The sequence below is a fragment of the Thamnophis sirtalis genome, unplaced genomic scaffold (genome assembly GCF_051295495.1).
Source record: "Thamnophis sirtalis isolate CommonGarterSnake01/CBP01778 unplaced genomic scaffold, rThaSir2_p1.2 scaffold_7, whole genome shotgun sequence".
NCBI lineage: Eukaryota > Metazoa > Chordata > Lepidosauria > Squamata > Natricidae > Thamnophis > Thamnophis sirtalis.
Window position 1 is genome coordinate 44,496,839 of NW_028261387.1, and position 17,929 is coordinate 44,514,767.

Below are 17,929 nucleotides of genomic sequence, written 5' to 3' on the forward strand. Positions count from 1 at the left end.
TTCACTTATGGCACGCAAGCCAAAAAAGGTTCACCATCACTGGTATAGGGTCTTCTGCTTTTGAGCCAGGAATTCGACTAGAAGATCCAAGGTCCCTTCCAATTCTATCATTCTGTTATTCTTATTCTGAATCCACAAACTTAAAGTTGCTGCGTTTGAGAAATACTAGTTTAGAGCTTCTTGGATGAGTCCCATCCATTACTTACCAGGACTACCCTGCTTAATTTCTGCATGTATCATAGAATTGAGAGGGCATTCATCCCTCTCAATTCCTGGCAAATAAATGGAGGTAGTGACAGCTTTTATTTTCCTGGGCTCCAAGATCACCGCAGATGGGGACTGCAGCCAAGAAATTAAAAGATGCTTGCTCCTGGGGAGGAAAGCTATGGCAAATCTAGACAGCATACTAAAAAGCAGAGACATCACCTTGCCAACAAAAGTGCATACAGTCAGGGCTTTGGTTTTCTCAGTTGCAATGTATGGCTGTGAAAGCTGGACCATGAGAAAGGCTGAGTGCCAAAAAATTGAGACCTTTGAACTATAGTGCTGGAGAAGACTCCTGTGAGTCCCTTGGACTGCAAGATGATCAAACTGGTCAGTCCTAGAGGAGATCAACTCCGACTGCTTTTTAGAAGGCCAGATCCTGAAGATGGAACTCAAATACTTTGGCCACCTAATGAGAAGGAAGGACTCACCGGAGAAGAGCCTAATGCTGGGAAAGATTGAGGGCAAAAAAAGAAGGGGAAGACAGAGAATGAGGTGGCTGGATGGAGTCACCAAAGCAGTAGGCGTGAGCTTAAATGTACTGCAGAGGATGGTAGAGGACAGGAAGGCCTGGAGGAACGTTCTCCATTGGATTGCGATGAGTCGGACATGACTTTGCAACTAACAAAAACAACATTATAGCTACCCTTTAATACAAGACTTACGATCACAATTGAGCTCAAAATTTTTGTTAAGTGACACATTTAAGTGAGTTTTGTCCATTTTACGACCTTCCTTGCCACAGTTAAGTGAATCACTGCAGTTGTTAAGTTAGTAACACAGTTGCTAAGTGAATCTGGCTTCCCTATTGCCTTTGTTTTTTTAGAAGGTTGCAAAGGGTGATCACATGATCACAGTACACTGCAACAATAATAAATATGAGTCCATTGCCATGGTCTGTATTTTGATCACATACCATGGGGATGCTGCAGTGGTGATAAATGTGAAAAACGGTCATATGTAACTTTTTCAGTGCTGTTGTAGCTTCAAAGAGTCACTAAAAGAACTGTTGAAAATTGAGGATTATACTAAACTTGTCATATATTAAGTGATTTTCTAAAGATCTGCAGAAACAATCGAGGAGCAATGAGCTGGACTAGAAGACCTCCAAGGTCCCTTCCAGCTCTGTTCTGATTCTGATTCCTATCTTGGCCAGCTTTAAACCTCTACTTCGCCCATGAGAAGAAAACACTTGATAGAGAGAGCGCCCCGACCTACCATTCGTTCCGACCGCGCACAATTGATGAAAGCCGGCTCTAATCGCTACCCTTAAAAAAAAAGGACAAAAACAAAACTTGTCGGCTTCGCCTCCTAGCAACAGGAATAAAACCTTCTCGTGAAGCCTTACATTACACGGAAAATATGAAAGAAGGAAAGGCTTGCAGGAAATCAACCAATGAGCAAAGCGCTCTTCAAAGTGGGGTGATATTGACCAGCCGGATCATTTAAAGGGGGGAGGCTTTTAATAGGAGTAGCCAATGGCCGCTAGCCGGTGGAATGAAGTGTCCACTGTGCCGAGATTGGCAGTTCAGCGAGCCGCTTAAAAAATAGAAGCGGGGGTAGCTGCGCGAATGGGGAAAAAGCGTCAGGAGAGGTTGGCCGACGGTTGAAAGTCGAGCAGATTGACGTGCGTGGCAGCCAATGGCTTTCGCATACCTGTATTGGCGCAGCCCAATGAGGCGTTCGTGGCTCGGGCGGCAGGTGAGCCAGTTCCCCGAGCGTGGACCGGAGTTTGGTGGTTGGGACCGCGGCTGAGAGAGATGTTGTTGTCGCCGTCCTTGGTGCGCGCAGGGGTCCTATTGCTGCTGCTCCTGGCGGCTCCGCTCCACGGCCGGGAGATCCGGTTCGGGGCGAAGGGGCTGCGTGTCCGGCGGGGGTTACCCGGCGGGGCTGAGCCGGAGACTGGATGCGGCCCGCAAGGCGAGGGTTTCGGCAAGGAGGTGCTTGTCAACAACACTCACAAGGTGAGAGCAGGGAGTGGCCTTCCTGGCGGACTGAGAGGCCAAGTTTGGGGCATTGATGGGCACCGCTGCCTCCGCCAAGGCTCGTGATTGCAGAGCGGTGGGCTTTGACTTTGGAAAAACCCAACTTCCCGCTGGAGCGAGAGAGAATCGAGGCAACGATCTCTCTGCAACACGCGAGGGTAGCTTTGGTGCCTTTGAAGTGAATCCTCTGAACAGAATCAACACATCAGCTGGTTGGTTTTCGCCCTGTTTATCTTGGGCTGTAGCATGACACTCGAGCAGATTGTTTTCTTTTTCTCGTTGGGCAACATGACACCTACTGTATGTTTGGGTATAGAGGTGGACTGTGATGCATATGTGGTAAGACAACCGCACCTTTTAGATGACAAGGGAGCTGAAAGATCCGTAAGTTAGTTGGAGGAAGTTAAGTATAAAGTGCTTATGTCCTTTCCCTCCTCCTCCTGATCTAAAGGCTAGTCATTGCTCTGGTTAGAGAAATAGTGTGAGAAAATTGCACTGTTTCCCCTTGACAGAATAGCATCCCACAAGATCGCTTGGAGCTTTTGAAAATAGGAAACAATTTAGCTGGTATGCAAACATTGATGATATTCATAAAATGTAAAGGTTACCTAAATTCTTAACTAGTCTTTGCTTTGGGGATCAAAAGTAATGCATACTGATTCTGAGGTTAGCAATTGTATGATGGGGCATCCTACAATAGCAGGGCTAGAAATGATTAGCTTGATTAAAATAAAAAGTCAATTCCTACAGAGGGAAGAGTGATTAAGATTATTGTATCCAGGGCCTTAATCCTATCACTTCTCCAGTCTTCCTCAATTGTCCTGATGCTATCTGGAAATGTGAAGGCTCAATGCATTTGATGGGCACCCTCTTAGGGGGCGGGGGGGGGGGAATTGCTCTACCGAGATAATATGGTAGTTGGACACGGAACTGGCCGTTGACAGAAAGTAAACTGTTGAAAGCCTGAGAATAGGATTTGGTTATCCTATTCCTGAATGCAAACAATCTAAGACTATTCTATTTTTTAGGTATGTCAAGCAGCGCTGCTAGGCATTTGTAACATATGATAGAAATGGAATGAAATCGTGATGTATATCAAATACTGACCAATGTTCCAACATTGGTCTCAAGTAAGGAAAATCTGAAAACCTCAAGGGAAGTTTCCTAGTTATGTTTAAGTTGGTATCTCAGACCTTTTCCTCATTTTTTTTACCCTATCCAGTCAAATGTCTTCAGTTTTCATTATTTTTATTTAGTATGGTTTTGTTACATGCTTCCTTTTTTAAAAAACAATTTCTAGATGGATTCTCATTTTTAAAAAACTTACCTACAGTAAATATTTGCTTCCTATTTTTTCTACTTTTCTTTGGTAGGCCTATTTTTCTTCCTTTCAAGCAAATTGCTGATTCAATTCATCACTTATTCCCAGTATTTTGTGACTTTGATACTTGTGATATGTATGATACGATCTAACTTGATGACTTTCTTGGTGTATTTTAATGTTAGATAACTTGAATCCATGCATTCATATGTCTGCATTGCCTCTCCATTCCTGTTTCCATTTTTATGTTTGCTTTGCTTAAAACAGAAAAGTACGCCTACCTTTTATTTCTGATTTATGGAAGGCATTTAGTGATAATAACTTTATATTATTTCTAAATGTACATAACCCAGTCCAAAAATAGTTCTTAAGAAAAGAAAGAAAACCAGTTTGCATGCTAAACTTTTTCTCCATCTGTCAGTATTCCGCCAAAGCTCTTTCCTGTGGTAGTAGTTTTAATTTCTGTTGTGTTATTTTTGGAATTACATTGTCACTTGCTTTTAAAATAAAATTCTGAAATGAAAAGAATAGTGAAAATCCTCCGAGTTGAGTGTTTCATAAGTGTATGTCTACCTTGAACAATTCCTGATTATTGTTGCATTTATTCTTTACTGTCCATATGGCTGATGCTATTTTTGTTATTATTGTTATAGATGACAAAATAGAAAGAGCAATTGTTATTCTGACAGAGATTACTACAAATTCTCAGCTGGTATTTTACTAAATTCAAGACTTTATCAGTTTTACGAACATATAATACTGAAAGCTCTGTTAAATGCAGATTGGCTCAGTTGAATCTGGTTCTAAAAAATAATGTTCTTCTGATATGCTGTTTATTGTGTTCTTTCTCAATAGAGATTGTGCTGCTTTTGTATTTTGTGTAATATTACCATTAAATATATGATACATAGCATTGGTATTGATTTATCTGACTATAATTTGCCTCAAGGTGCTTTGTCATAACTGCTTTATGGTACCATATCGGATTTTGAAAGGGATGTACATATTAATACTTAAACACTTTTATAGGAAAAATAGTTATTATAAGAAGCAGAAATGTGTTTTTTCTGAAAAGTTTCTTATGTTGATTCTAATCAACATATTCATCTCAGTATTGATGGCATTGATTATTGTATTGTACTTTGGAGGGTTTTGTCCTGGTAAATCAGAATATTGCATGTGTGTGAAAGTGTAAACCTCCTAATAAATAACTGTGGATCATCTGAGCCCCCATTAGTGAACCAGAGTTGATGAGGTTATCCATTATACCTACCTGTTTCATTCTTTTCTGTTCCCATTCTCTAACTGACTTAGTTTGAATATATTTTTATGTTGAACTGTCATTTTAGTTAGGACAAGTATCAACTGTGTTAAGTAACAGTTGGTACGTATTTGTATATGTACTTCTAATAATACTATTGTACATGGCTGAGTTAAAGAAACAATATATAGCAGAAATATTCTTAAAATATTAAGAAAATGCTATATTTAGTAAACCTAAAATCTTATCTGTCTTAATTATCTTCTGCAATGTTTAAATTTAAAATTTGCAGTTTATGTACTGCAAAACTTTCAGTTTTTGAATACTTATTAATCCATCTGCAGCTAAATACTTATCTGAAAAAATATTTACAATTCAGAAAAATCATATAATTATGATTGGGATACTAACCCCCCCCCATTTTTTAGGATATGAGAAAAAAGATTATCCAGTATCAGGCAATCTGTGTCCTTATGTATAATTCAATGACATTTTGCTTTTTCACCTTTTCTCCCCCTCTTGTCCATGAATTGTGTTTTTTTTAATTTGTGTTTTGTAACAAATTAATGTTTATATATCTATTGAGAATATCTTATCTCATTTTATATCTTTGTGTATTCATTTGCCAGAATCATAAGGTTGCCTCCCTCCTACCTTTCCTTAAGGTCTGTTTTTTTCTAGTTATTTTTTAGAGAGTTCAAAGTAGGAAGTCAGATGAAACATTCATTTCATACTCTTGGTGGCCAAGGCAGAGCTCTGGCCTTAATAGAAAGGGAAAACCTGACCAACTGGTAAGACAATGGGCCTGCAGTTAGTATGCTTTCTTTAGGCTATTTGTGGCTTAGGTTTCACAGTATGGGAATTATGTTACAGTTAATTTACCAACTTGTTTAAAGTTTCTTTTCCCAATTTTCCTGATTTAGGGGGCTTTATTCAAAATATCTAATTATCCATTAAAATGTGTGTTGCTGGTACTATAGATACTTTTCCTAATATGAAGATAATTTAAAGCAAGGTTTGGCTGATCTTAGAAAAGCTTAGCTGGATCAGACCTGGTTAATATTAAACAAGAGTCTATTAAGAAATCTTAGAGTTATAAGCCTTGTCTGAGAAGTTGAAAAACATTCTGAAAGAAAACAGCTGCAAACCACATTCATATTATTGCCAAGAAAGCTTTGTTGAGTGGTCACCAGTAATAGAGATAGATTTGAAGTAGTCTCTATCGATCTGCCTGTATTAGATTGTAATTCCCATTGTCCCTTACCATTATCCATACTGATGGGAAATCTGAGTTTAGTATTTGGAGACCTGCATCTACCTTCTTTTATCTTCTCTTTTCATCTGTTCCTGCTTTTCCCCTGTTTGCCCTAAAATTTCATTGATATTAAAGTGTCCACTTTCAGTAAAGCTTTGGAAGTTGGAAATCATTTCTTGTTATGTGATGTATCTCAGATATTCAGCTTACAGTTATGATAAGCTTCTAAAAGCTATTTATTTTTGCTGGAATGGAAAGGAATTGAGACCTTGGTTTAATTCCATCTGCCGCTGAACTGTGAAATACTTGGATACTTCGCTCGTCTGCCCTTGCCTTCAGCTTATACAATAATATTTTTCATCTGTTTCAATGCAAAGCTTATATGATAAAAGAGCCTCACGGGAGCTTGGATGTCTCAATACGTGAAAGAATGTGGAATTGTTTGCTTGTAGTGTGTGTTCGGTTGTTGTCATCTGTAATAGAATAGACAGTGCCTGTTGGAGACTAGAAAGCTAACAATGGCTTTCACAATGTTCTTACAGATTTCTTTGCAAAATTTAAAAGTAATAGTTAAAATTATATCTGAACTTCATGCTGCTGTCTCACACCCATTGTATCAGCTAACTAGGACTCTTCTTCAAAATATAAACAGATATTTAAAAGTGCAGCCAAGTAAAAAGATAAAAAAATAAAAACTAGAAAACAATTACAAACTGTGTAAAATTAAATAAGATTTTTTTAATTAACTACAGTACTATATTTAAAGGTGATCTTATATCAATGTACTACTTTAAAACTATTGTTATCAATAATTAGAAAAGGCAACCAATATGATATGAATAATCAGAATAAACAATTAATAGCAATTTTGGTTCAATCTGATAGCGTCTGTAGTTATTATTAACAAATAAGCAAAATCTTCTTTAAGTCCTATGCTAAAGGAAACTCGAACTTCAGATGTAGTTTAAGTCCACGTCCAGAATTACAGTATAGTCGATAAATGGTTTCTATTTTCTGAATTAAATTTATACTCAATATCAGACTTATTTGATTTGTTACAAGATTATATATGACACTAAGCCACACTCTGACTGTATCTTGGGAACCTTCACGTATTCAAGGGTATTGCAGCTATACTTCTTACTGGGGTTTGAAAATGTCAGTTTCCGAATAAGAGCTAACCCAAATCTAGGGAGACACTAAGATAATTTAGGATATGACATTTAGACCTTGCATTTATCATAGAGCTATTAGTACATAATATTCATATATTCAAGTAATAAGGTCACGTATATTTTGTATAGTTGTGTTACTTTAAATAATGATAAATGTATGTTTGCAGGTTTCTTCATGAAGAGGTGAACTTAATGCCATACAAAATTACGATTTAAGTTTCAAGAAATTATAAAGCATCATCTGAACACAGTTCAAAATTATTTACATTTTCTGGAAAATATTCCAATGTTTAAATTTATGATCAATTTAAGTATGTTTATATTGCTTAAATTCAATTTAAGTTGTCTTAATGCCCATTAATTCTCTTACTAATTAACTTTATAAATCATCATATTGATTTAACTTATATTCTGCCTTTCTCAAAACGATAAAATGTCTCGAGACAAGTCAAGCATTGCTACCACCCAGGGCAGCAGGGAAGATCTAGTGAAAACAACACCACTGCGGTGCAAGATGTTCACAGGAGTGCTGTATGCCTAAAATCAAAAGTTTGTGAAGGATGGTCTGCCCAATAGCACTGTATGGCACTGAATGCTGACCAACTATCAGAAGTGCTGAGTGCCCTTTCCATGTCATGGTCATTAGGCATTTTCCTTCTTGATCAGCTCAGCAGTGGTAGAGTCTGGCAGCAATGGGTGTTGTACCAATAAGAGAGAAAATGTGGGGAAACTGCCTGTTGGGCATGGGATGGCTATGTTCTGCAAGTAGCACCCCAGATTGTTGCCTGCACCATCTACCACTTTAACAATGATGGCAGGACACAGTTAACCTGGGATATGAAAATCTCCAACTGGACCTGGTCGCTGGGCTTGATTGCATGAAATGGCATTCATTGATTCATAAAGTGGCATTGCTCCAGTTGTTAGGGCATCTATATTTGGCAGTGCTACACTAACTCATAATTTATCATCAAAATTTCCCTTCCTGATTTGGCCAATGTCTTCTAAGATCCATTGCACTAGAGGAAATAAGAACCACATTGCTGACCTAATTAAAATTGAATTTTTCTATTTGCTAAGTGGAATAGGGAGTTAATTTCTTTCGTCTGAATATTTTTCTAGCATTTTCCTGCTGTCTTTCATTAACCAGCTATGGTAGACTATTCAATCATAGGCAATTCCATGAAAATGGTGCATTTCAAAAAGAATCTCCCAAATGTACTATATATGTGGGTATCAGTTACTGTCTCATTATCAATATCAACTCTTGAAACTATTTAAAATATTTGTTATTTTTTCAAATGTTATGGTGAGCTCTACCTTATGTATCACTAATTTGTCTTTATATATATTTTTATTGGGAAAAAAAGCTTGAGAAATGGGCATGGTGATACACAGTGCCAGAATCTAGTATCATTGTCAAGAATTTTTCTGGGTTTCCATAGTTCCCAAGACAAAAAATAAAAACAGGATAAATAACCAAATGTCATTGTTTTATTTAAACAATACGTAATTGATTACTTAGCTAATTTGGAAACTACAGAAGTAAGTAAATGTGGTATGCAATGTGTTTGTTTTTGTTTTGAAAGAAAAAAAGATGTGCTTTAAAAAAATGTGTATTTTGTGATTGTTGTGGCTTCTGGAACACTCTCAGGAGAGACCATTCTTTGTTCCTCATTAATCCTCTAAAAATTGAGGATTCTTTTTAGCAGTGCCTTCTTTAGTATTTTATTATTTGACATATTTTTATTACTGCTGTTGTATTTTATGTTTTTGTTGTGGCTTGTTGTGAGATGTCAGAGGATAGTTGGGAATCATTTCTCCACCAATGATTTATAATATTTCATGTGGTGATATTGTTTGCAATAAATATACTACTTAGAAAAATGAATGACAATGCTAATACTGTAGTTATATGTAGGAGTTCTTTATATTTTGACATGTAGGCAACCCTGAAAAAAATTCAAAGCTGTTTTGTGTGTCCATTTCAATCCGTACTTTAATCTTAGGTCATCATGATAGAACTTTTAGTAAGGAGGGCAGTGTATGATTTCTGGCTCAGTAAACTGGTGAAACCAGTTTTTCAGGGTTTGAATAAGTTTCTAGGAGTGCTAAACTTTCCCTGCCCTTTTTGTAGGACAAGAAAGGTTTGAATAGTTAGATACTGTGTTTTTATTTACTTCACTATGGAAGACGGTAAGAAGAACTACATATTTCAGAAAGTACACGTTGAAAAGGCATGCAGGGATGAAGTTCAATTTCAAAGCTTCTCCCCATTTCGATAGGGGAGGAAGTTTCAGGGATTTAATACAAAATAAGTATGTAAGCCTTGCAACCTTTCCTCTCTGCAAAATACACATTGCATTGTACTGCCATATTTTGGTAGTTAGTATCATTGGTTCTCGAGGCTTCAGAAATACTCCTGGAATAAGTGATGCTGAAAAGGTTGCTTCCCTATTTTTCTGTTAGGTTATTTCTTGAGTGCCACAGTGTTGGAATTAAATTGCTAATAATTTCTCCTGTGATGTGTGTTCCTTGCTGTTTCCATTCTGGCCCTAATCGGAAGAATTCTGGTAAGTCATCAATAGTGAGTCTTACTTTTAGCAAAGTCAGTGTTTATTGCACCGAGTTGTGTAAAGGCACAACATCTTGTACTCTGAGCACCCATGTTCTAGATTTCTCTTGTTTTGGCACTAGATTAGATACCAAGTTGCTTTTCTTAGACCAGGAGAGAACTAACTCTCACAATTATTTTCAGTCTTTCTGAAGTGAAATTATGGGATATTTTTGCTGAAAGGCCCAATTTCTCATCCTCTTCAGGTTCTGTATTATAAATGGCGAATGCTGTTCATTATTACTAGTGTTAGGACCATATTCAGTATACTCCTTTTGAGATGAGTCACCTCACTTGAGATATTGGCAGTTCTACCAGTATCATTTGTTAGGATGGAAGACTTGAGGAAAAGGCTGGTCTAGCAATCTTGCAGATTTATTATAATGCTTTGGGCACTGGGGAAACTAACCTATATCCTGCCTCACAGTAATCTCACATATGTGGTTAAATACCTGGTTATGACATTGCCATAAGTGCATTCCTTTCACTTTGTGCTATCCCTCCTGCATAATTGTGGATGTTAAACATCATAAGAACTTATAAATTATAGTTCTCCATATGACAAATATGCTCTGGCAGTGCCATCTGAATGATTCAATGATAATTGAACTGCCTTAAGTCAAGACCTAGGCAAATACTGTGATTCTGCTGTTTACTGTAGCCTTCCAGAAAGATTGTGATACTGAAGTGCTAATGACACTAATTTGTGAACTTTATAGTAATTCTGGCAAAATAAGGTGCTAAGCTATGCTTTTCACTCTTGTTGAATGCTAAATGAGTTATTAATAGTGAGGAATCTCGAGTAAACAATCTAGATTTTGAATGCCTGTTTTATTGAAGATCTGAATTTCCCCAGCTGTTTCCCAGCTAACATATCATTACTGCTGCATTTTAGCTTGGCAGCCTCTCATGTAACTCTTCATATTATTGCTAAGGTAGCAAGCAGTGATGCAGGTGCAGTGTTTTCATAGCTATAAGATGCAGATGTAGATGATATACAGAGTTTTGTGCTAGTATTTTTGCTACTGTGTACCATATTGCATAATTTATTTTAATGTTGAGTTGATTATTTTAAAGCATTGTTGTTTGATTAATTTTGGACATTTGTGGAAGAAATGAGAAACTGGGGCATTAAACTATGACTTCTGTAGTAGTAGAGAATCTTTCTGAGTTGCATAAAGAAGGATTGGTATCCTTGCAGCTGTATGATGATTACATGATTAAAAAGCAATTTAATTCCAAGCAAATATGAACAAAGAAAATCAGCTTTGGCTAGATATTATTGGATCTGCTAGCATTGGATCTACTATGCATATAACTACATCAAGGCATGTATGGTCAAATAACACAAATACAGTACCAGATTTAGGGACATAAGAAGATCTTGTGATGCATGTTGTGCTTAGAAGCAGTGAAGAAATTGGTTCAAGAAGATGTAAGCATAAAGTGTAAACATTATTAACGTTCCACAGACATTTATAGAAAGAAAACATTGACTAATACATCTTTTAATTTGAGCAGTGAACTGACAGTATAATCAAGTGATTATTAATACTAATGATAGAATAAAACAAAATGTTGATGTGAAATTCAATTTGTTGAATAAGATGCGGAAAAATGGCTAGACTAATTGTAGGGCATTGATTGAAGACCTAATTGTACAGCAGATGACTAGTTAGCGTCTGTTCAAATACAGAAGGAGAATCTACCCACCTCCCAAGCTAGTGGTTTCCATTGTTGAACAGCTCTTATCATTATGATGTTCAATTGAACTCTATATTCTTGTAATGTAAACTGACTATCATATGTTCCAGACTAGAGCAATGCTGCTCAAGTCTATCTTGTTTTCTACATGAGGATTCTTCACATGTTTCAGAGACTTCCCATATTATATTTTTGCCAGGCTAAACAAACCCAACACTTCCAACTGTTCTTCCTGGGTTTTTATTTTTCTATTTTTCAAAACACACAAAACAAAATATTGACAAAACACTCAAGTGCACTTACAAAAAATTAAGCAAATATCTTGTTTTTATTCCATGAGTATATTTGTCAATGTCCTCCCTAAGCTGCAGTGCCAAGAACTTGGCAATATATTCTAGATGTAATCTGAACAATGCAAAATAGAGAGGAGGAAAGTGGAGGTGATTCTGTTGATCTTAACCCATTCCTTCTGGAGAATGCAGCCTAGGATTGTTTTGAGTTTTTCTGCATATCCATCATATTCTTGGCTCATGCTCAGCTTGTGCTTCATCAAGCCATCCCAATACTTTTCTTATGTACTGCTGTGCGGTAGCCCCCCATTCTGTGTACTTATCTTTAATTCTTCCTACCCAAATTATTATGTTTGTTGTACTGAAATTAATTTGGCTACCTTATGCCTATTGCCACGCTACTGTTCTACAAGATGTTTGCTGTCCTTCCTTATCTTTGTGTTGTCAAAAAGTTTGATAAACCCAATTTTAACCCCTTCTCTAATTTAGAAATATTTTGAATAGCACAGGCTTGAGGAGAACTCTGCTGCAATACACAGCTCAACATCTCTTTCAACTTTAATGAAGAGCTGTTCACATAAACTTGTTGGATATGATTATTTAACTATTTTATAGAAGACGCCATCTGTTTTTTCATTTTCTGTTTGTGTTCCATTTTAACGCTTCCTGTTCCTTGTGCATTTATAGAGGACCCAGATTACTGGGGACAATATGCTGATTCTGTAAACCACTTAGGTAAGGTAAAGGTTTCCCTCGCACACATGTGCTAATCGTTCCCAACTCTAGGGGGCAGTGCTCATTGTTTCAAAGCCGAAGAGCCAGTGCTGTCCGAAGATGTCTCCATGGTCATATTGACGGCATGACTAAATGCCGAAGGTGCATGGAATGCTGTTACCTTCCCACCAAAGTGGGTCCCTATTTTTCTACTTGCACTTTACATGCTTTTGAACGCTAGGTTGGGAGAAGCTGGGACAAGTAACTGGAGCTTACTTCGTTATGCGGTGCTAGGGATTCAAACCGCTGAACTGCCAACGTTTCTGATCAAGAAGCTCAGCATCTTAGCCACTGAGCCACCGTCCCTTAAAAGGTGCTTTAAAAATTATTGTGCAGCACCTTCAATAAAATACCATAAAATCAGCAAAACTAAATCTACAAACATCATCAATTCTAGTACCATGGCAGACATGTTAAAGCCTATCATCTCAGTGCAAGTCTGTAACATATATCCAGTTTTAATAAATGAATATAAACTTAGAATACTCTTGGGTCTGCAAAGTAACAAGGCAGGGTAATTTCCGTAATAGATTCAGTTAAAATCAGTATTTTAATTGGATTGTGAAATACATCAGCAAACTGCAGTTGTTGCAATATGGGAATCAAATATCTGAAAAAAATTGAAGAACTAGGCACTTGAGATTCAACATGATTAGGAGCTTTCCAACTTTTTCTAAACTGTATTTGTCATGTAATTCTACTCATTCTGCAGTTCATAACTGTTGGTATGCAGTTACTTGCAATATATTGCAAATTATAATGTACATTTAGTATGAACAGTAACTGCTTAACTAGGTTTCTGCAGTTTGAGTATAAGCACAAAGCTTGCATTAAATTCCAATTTTGACCAGAAACTAAATAGATGAATTCTTGCCTTTCTGAACTACAAGTTCTCATTCTGTATGCAACAGATGCTAACTTGACTTGTATTGAAATGGGTAAGTATTTTGCATATTTGTAGAGTCCATTTGGGTTGGGCGACTATAAAATTGCTTTGTAAAAATTAATGGTAAAGAGAAAACATAATTTATGTTGTGTATCTAATGCTACAGATTCAGAAAATATAATCTTTGTATCTTGTACGCCATGCCTGTGACCTGTATATTGCAATTTCTTAAAATGAATTTCACTGCAAAGTTGCAAAAACATTTACGCACATTGAATAGATAGTCCTCGATTTACAGCTATTCATTTAGTGACTGTTTAAACTTAATAAAGTGACTTATGACTGTTTTTCACATATATGACTATTGCAGCATCCTCATGTCACGTGATCAAAATCCAGATGTTTGGTAACTGGAATGTATTTATGATTGTTGCAGGGTCCTTAGATCAGCTTTTGCAACCACCTCTCAGGCAAAGCCAGGTTTACTTAACAACTGTGTTACTAAACTTAACAACTGCAGTGGTTCACTTAACAACTTTGGAAAGAAATGTCATAAAACAGAGCAAAACTAACTTAGTAACTGTCTTGCTTAACAACAGAAATTGTGCTTGTAAATTGTGAGCTACCAGAACTTGCTTCCAAGGAAGATGACCTTGATTTTAAGATTCACCCAAAGAAATATATAGAAGGAAAACGAATGTAAACAAAAATCTGCGCTATGTCTAGCTTGTGATTTTAACTCTGTCAACTGTTCAATTGTCAGTTGAAATAAATGTATAAGTGTTCAAAATAAATGCTTGATAGCAACCATCAATTGATATAAAATTGCTGAGAATTTAAGCAGCAAACTTTCTACATATTTATGAACGTGGAGTTTATAAATGTTTAGTTCCTTAATGTGGGGTACAGTTTACCTACATAGTTATAGATAGACTGTACATAAATATATATTATAAGTATAATTTATAAGAAGGCCCTGAGAAACAAAGAAATCAAGAAAATCAAAGGGAGCAATTATCCATAATCATTCTGTCAGAAATGCTTGTGAACAACAGAAAAAAACCCTTCCTTATTAAAAACCAACTAATATATTAGGAAATGTACTCACTATTAATAACTTCAGATTGCCTAGTATGCAGCTTTATCTTGGAGTAAGAAGCCTCAAAATTAATAACATAATGCTGTAATCTCTAACAAAAGATTACAGTGCTCTGAAAATGAGGGCTAATGTGGAAGAAATTGCCAAATGACTCAGAGTGCAGCTGTTCCGAAGAAAGTAGGAGGCATCAAATTAACTGTTCTACAGGATTCCCCTGTACTTCTTGGATTGCTGTATCAAGAACTGGCCAATGCTCATTAAAATTTCTGAACAGAGTTATGAAGAGAATATTGTCAAAGTGAAACTCATTGTGAGGCCAAAAAGGAGCCATAGTCTTTCTTATTAAGAAAGTACAAGGAAATAACTTTCTGATGCTGAGTTGAGTGTAGTAACCTTGGAAAAAGGAATAGGTGGCGATAGAATTAGAGCTATAGAATAAAAATTGGGAGAAAACCATATAACCTAATTATTCAGTACTTAGTTTTTTATATTCAAAAGCAAAATGGTGCTTTGGAGCGTTCTCTGAAGCCAAAATGGCTTTCAAGTCAAAATGTTACACAGTTCTCTGGAGAATTCAGATTAGTCAATAATTCTTGAAGGGGAAATCTATGGAAATTCTCAGACATCCAGATCATGGTTGTCCCAAAGGTGCATTTTCGGGAGGCAACTGAACTTGCTTTTTCTTTCTTTCTTTCTTTCTTTCTTTCTTTCTTTCTTTCTTTCTTTCTTTCTTTCTTTCTTTCTTTCTTTCTTTCTTTCTTTCTTTCTTTCTTTCTTTCCTTCCTTCCTTCCTTCCTTCCTTCCTTCCTTCCTTCCTTCCTTCCTTCCTTTCTTCTTTCAAGACGTTTTGCTTCTCAACCAAGAAGCTTCTTCAGCTGTGACTGGATGGTAGAGAACAAAGGATTTATATTTCTTGCAGACAGTTTGCATTCTTTTAGGGGGTCGTTGAGGCCACCTGGATGTTTACTGTATTCTCAGGGTCAGCTGAGTAGTGCAAATGGATATGGAGACTTCTTGGCTGCATGATGCTTTCTGCCCTGTGTCCCTTCACTCTTGAAGGCAGGCCCAGGCTGTTGGGGGTGAGTCTGTGTTTATGATGAGTCTTCTTGCAGGTGTGACATTTGGCTATTGGAGTTGGCTGTTACAAGGGTTCCTTATGGGAACCCAGATTCAAATCTATCCTCAGCCATGGAAACTTTGTTAGGTGACTTTGGGTCTATCAATTTCAGCTCAAGACAGGTAGTCCTCGACTTACAAGAGTCCATTTAGTAACCCTTCAGAGTTACAATGGCACTGGAAAAAGTGACTCATGACCAGTTTTCACACTTGTAGCATCCATTGTAGCATCCCCATGATCATGTGATCAGAATTTGCAATCTTGGCAACTGGTATGTATTGATGACAGTTGCAGTGTCCCTGGGTCACGTGATTCCCCTTTGCAACCTTTTTTGCAAGCAAAGTCAATGGGGAAGCCAGATTTACTTAACAACTGTTTGACCAATTTAACAATTACAGTGATTCACTTAACAACGATGGCAAGAAAGTTCGTAAAACAGGCAAACTCGCTTAATAAATGTTTCACTTAGCAACAGAATTTGGGAGCTCAATTATGGTCATAAGTTGAGGACTATCTGTATATATCACAGGGTTGGGTGATTTTTTTAAAAAAAAGAAAAGTAAATTGCTTTGAGCCCCTGAAGAAAATGTAGAATTAAATGGTTGGGATTTTTAAAAATATATTGTTAAGTAATACAGTTCATTGGGTCTCCAGTGAAGCAACACAGCAGTTTAAGATTTTTAAAACGCTCTATTTCAACACAGAAGTAATAACTCTTGGTTTTCTCTTCATTTTTTTGTCTTCCTTGTTCCTTGTTCCTTCTACCAAATGCGTTCATCCAGTTTTACTGCTGCTTCTAAATTTTAACTCTACCAGTAGGCTGATATTTAGCAACAAAGCTAAGGATATATTTGAAACAGATACCAGCTTTTAGAATAGTTCAGAAGCATTCATATTACCCCTTCTGTGCCTTTATCGAAGAAGCTGTCTGTTACACAAATAGCTCTTAGCAACCTCTTCCTCCTTCAGACTGGTTGCTAATTACAGCTATGTTTCCATAGCCAAGGGTAATTTAACCCCCATAGTATCAGTTTTCTCTATTTTATATACCTTATAGCTATAATACAGTATTTGCTTCTTCCTTAAACTGTTATTCATATGAAACACATTGCTAGTTAAAATTATAATATGACTATAATTTTTATTTCTGCAGCATTAAATATATGGTGTTCAGGAAAGCAATATCAAAATGAGACTGTGTTTTGCAGCATTTCTTGTGCCATCTCCTTTCCTCTGGAATCTAACAATTGCACCTGGATTCCTGAGGATGAAGTACTTTGCTTGGTTTTTTTGAACTGTAATTGTTCTGCCAATGTCGCATTGTTTAGTATGCTTTTATTTTTCTTATTTTGAACCCATATGTATGCCAGGGAAGCTTTCATCTCATATATTTGGTGACTCAGAGGTTGTGTGTTTCATATTGATTCTTATACTATTCTTGGTTAAAGTGACCAGATGTCCCGCTTTTGGCGGGACAGTCACGATTTTGCACAATTTGTCCTGTGTCCTGCAGCGTTCTTAAAAAGTCCCGATTTTTTTTACATTTTTATCTTTACCAATGTAAAGAGGCAGATACGGGCTGCCAGCGGGTCTTACTCATTTTCTAGGATACACTACGTCCTCCATATTCGGGGAGAGAAACTTGCTTCTGCGTAGCATGATCACGCCGCAGGTTTTCAAAGCCACACTCTTGATTGGCTCGCAAACATCACGAGAGACAGCTTCCGAAGGAGGAGATAAAGTGCTGTAGCCGTCTCTGTAGGAACGAGAATGTCACTCATCCCAATTCATTGAGACAAATATTTAATCTCTCAGTTCGATGCTTTCGGAAAGCAGAAAGCCTAGATATTCAAGGGAAGACTTATCCTACTCGCGATAGCATCGGGATTCTGCACTATAGCTCACGTCGCTCTGCAGTAGTAAATTGAAAAGATACAATATGGAAAAACCGACATCATTAAGCTGTAAGTCCTGAACTAATATATTAAGGAGTAAGCCTTACTGAATTGCACATGGTCTTACATGTATATGCAAGGCCTCCAAAAAGAACAGGCGCGAGGGCAGGGGCGGGAACTTACGCGGCGCGGCCGGCGTCTTTGACATGTTCGGGGACCTCGCAAAGCCTTTGCAAAGTCCCCGGACTTGCCCAAGATGTCAGACCTCCAAAAAGAATGGGCACGAGAG

General features: G+C 37.1%; 1 protein-coding gene across 2 annotated transcripts in view; it reads left to right on the forward strand.

Moving 5' to 3' along the window:
* Window positions 1-1,965: 1,965 nt before the first annotated feature.
* Window positions 1,966-17,929, forward strand: part of SORT1 (sortilin 1) — a 53,651-nt gene continuing 37,687 nt past the window's right edge. The window contains exon 1 of one of the 2 annotated variants that reach the window (XM_087719874.1): window positions 1,966-2,228. In XM_087719874.1, the coding sequence (XP_087576000.1) occupies window positions 2,025-2,228 (204 nt within the window). In that variant the 5' untranslated portion in view covers window positions 1,966-2,024. Of the gene's footprint in view, window positions 2,229-2,328; window positions 2,462-17,929 lie in introns of those variants that run through there. The other variant, XM_014058312.2, reaches the window with a different exon arrangement.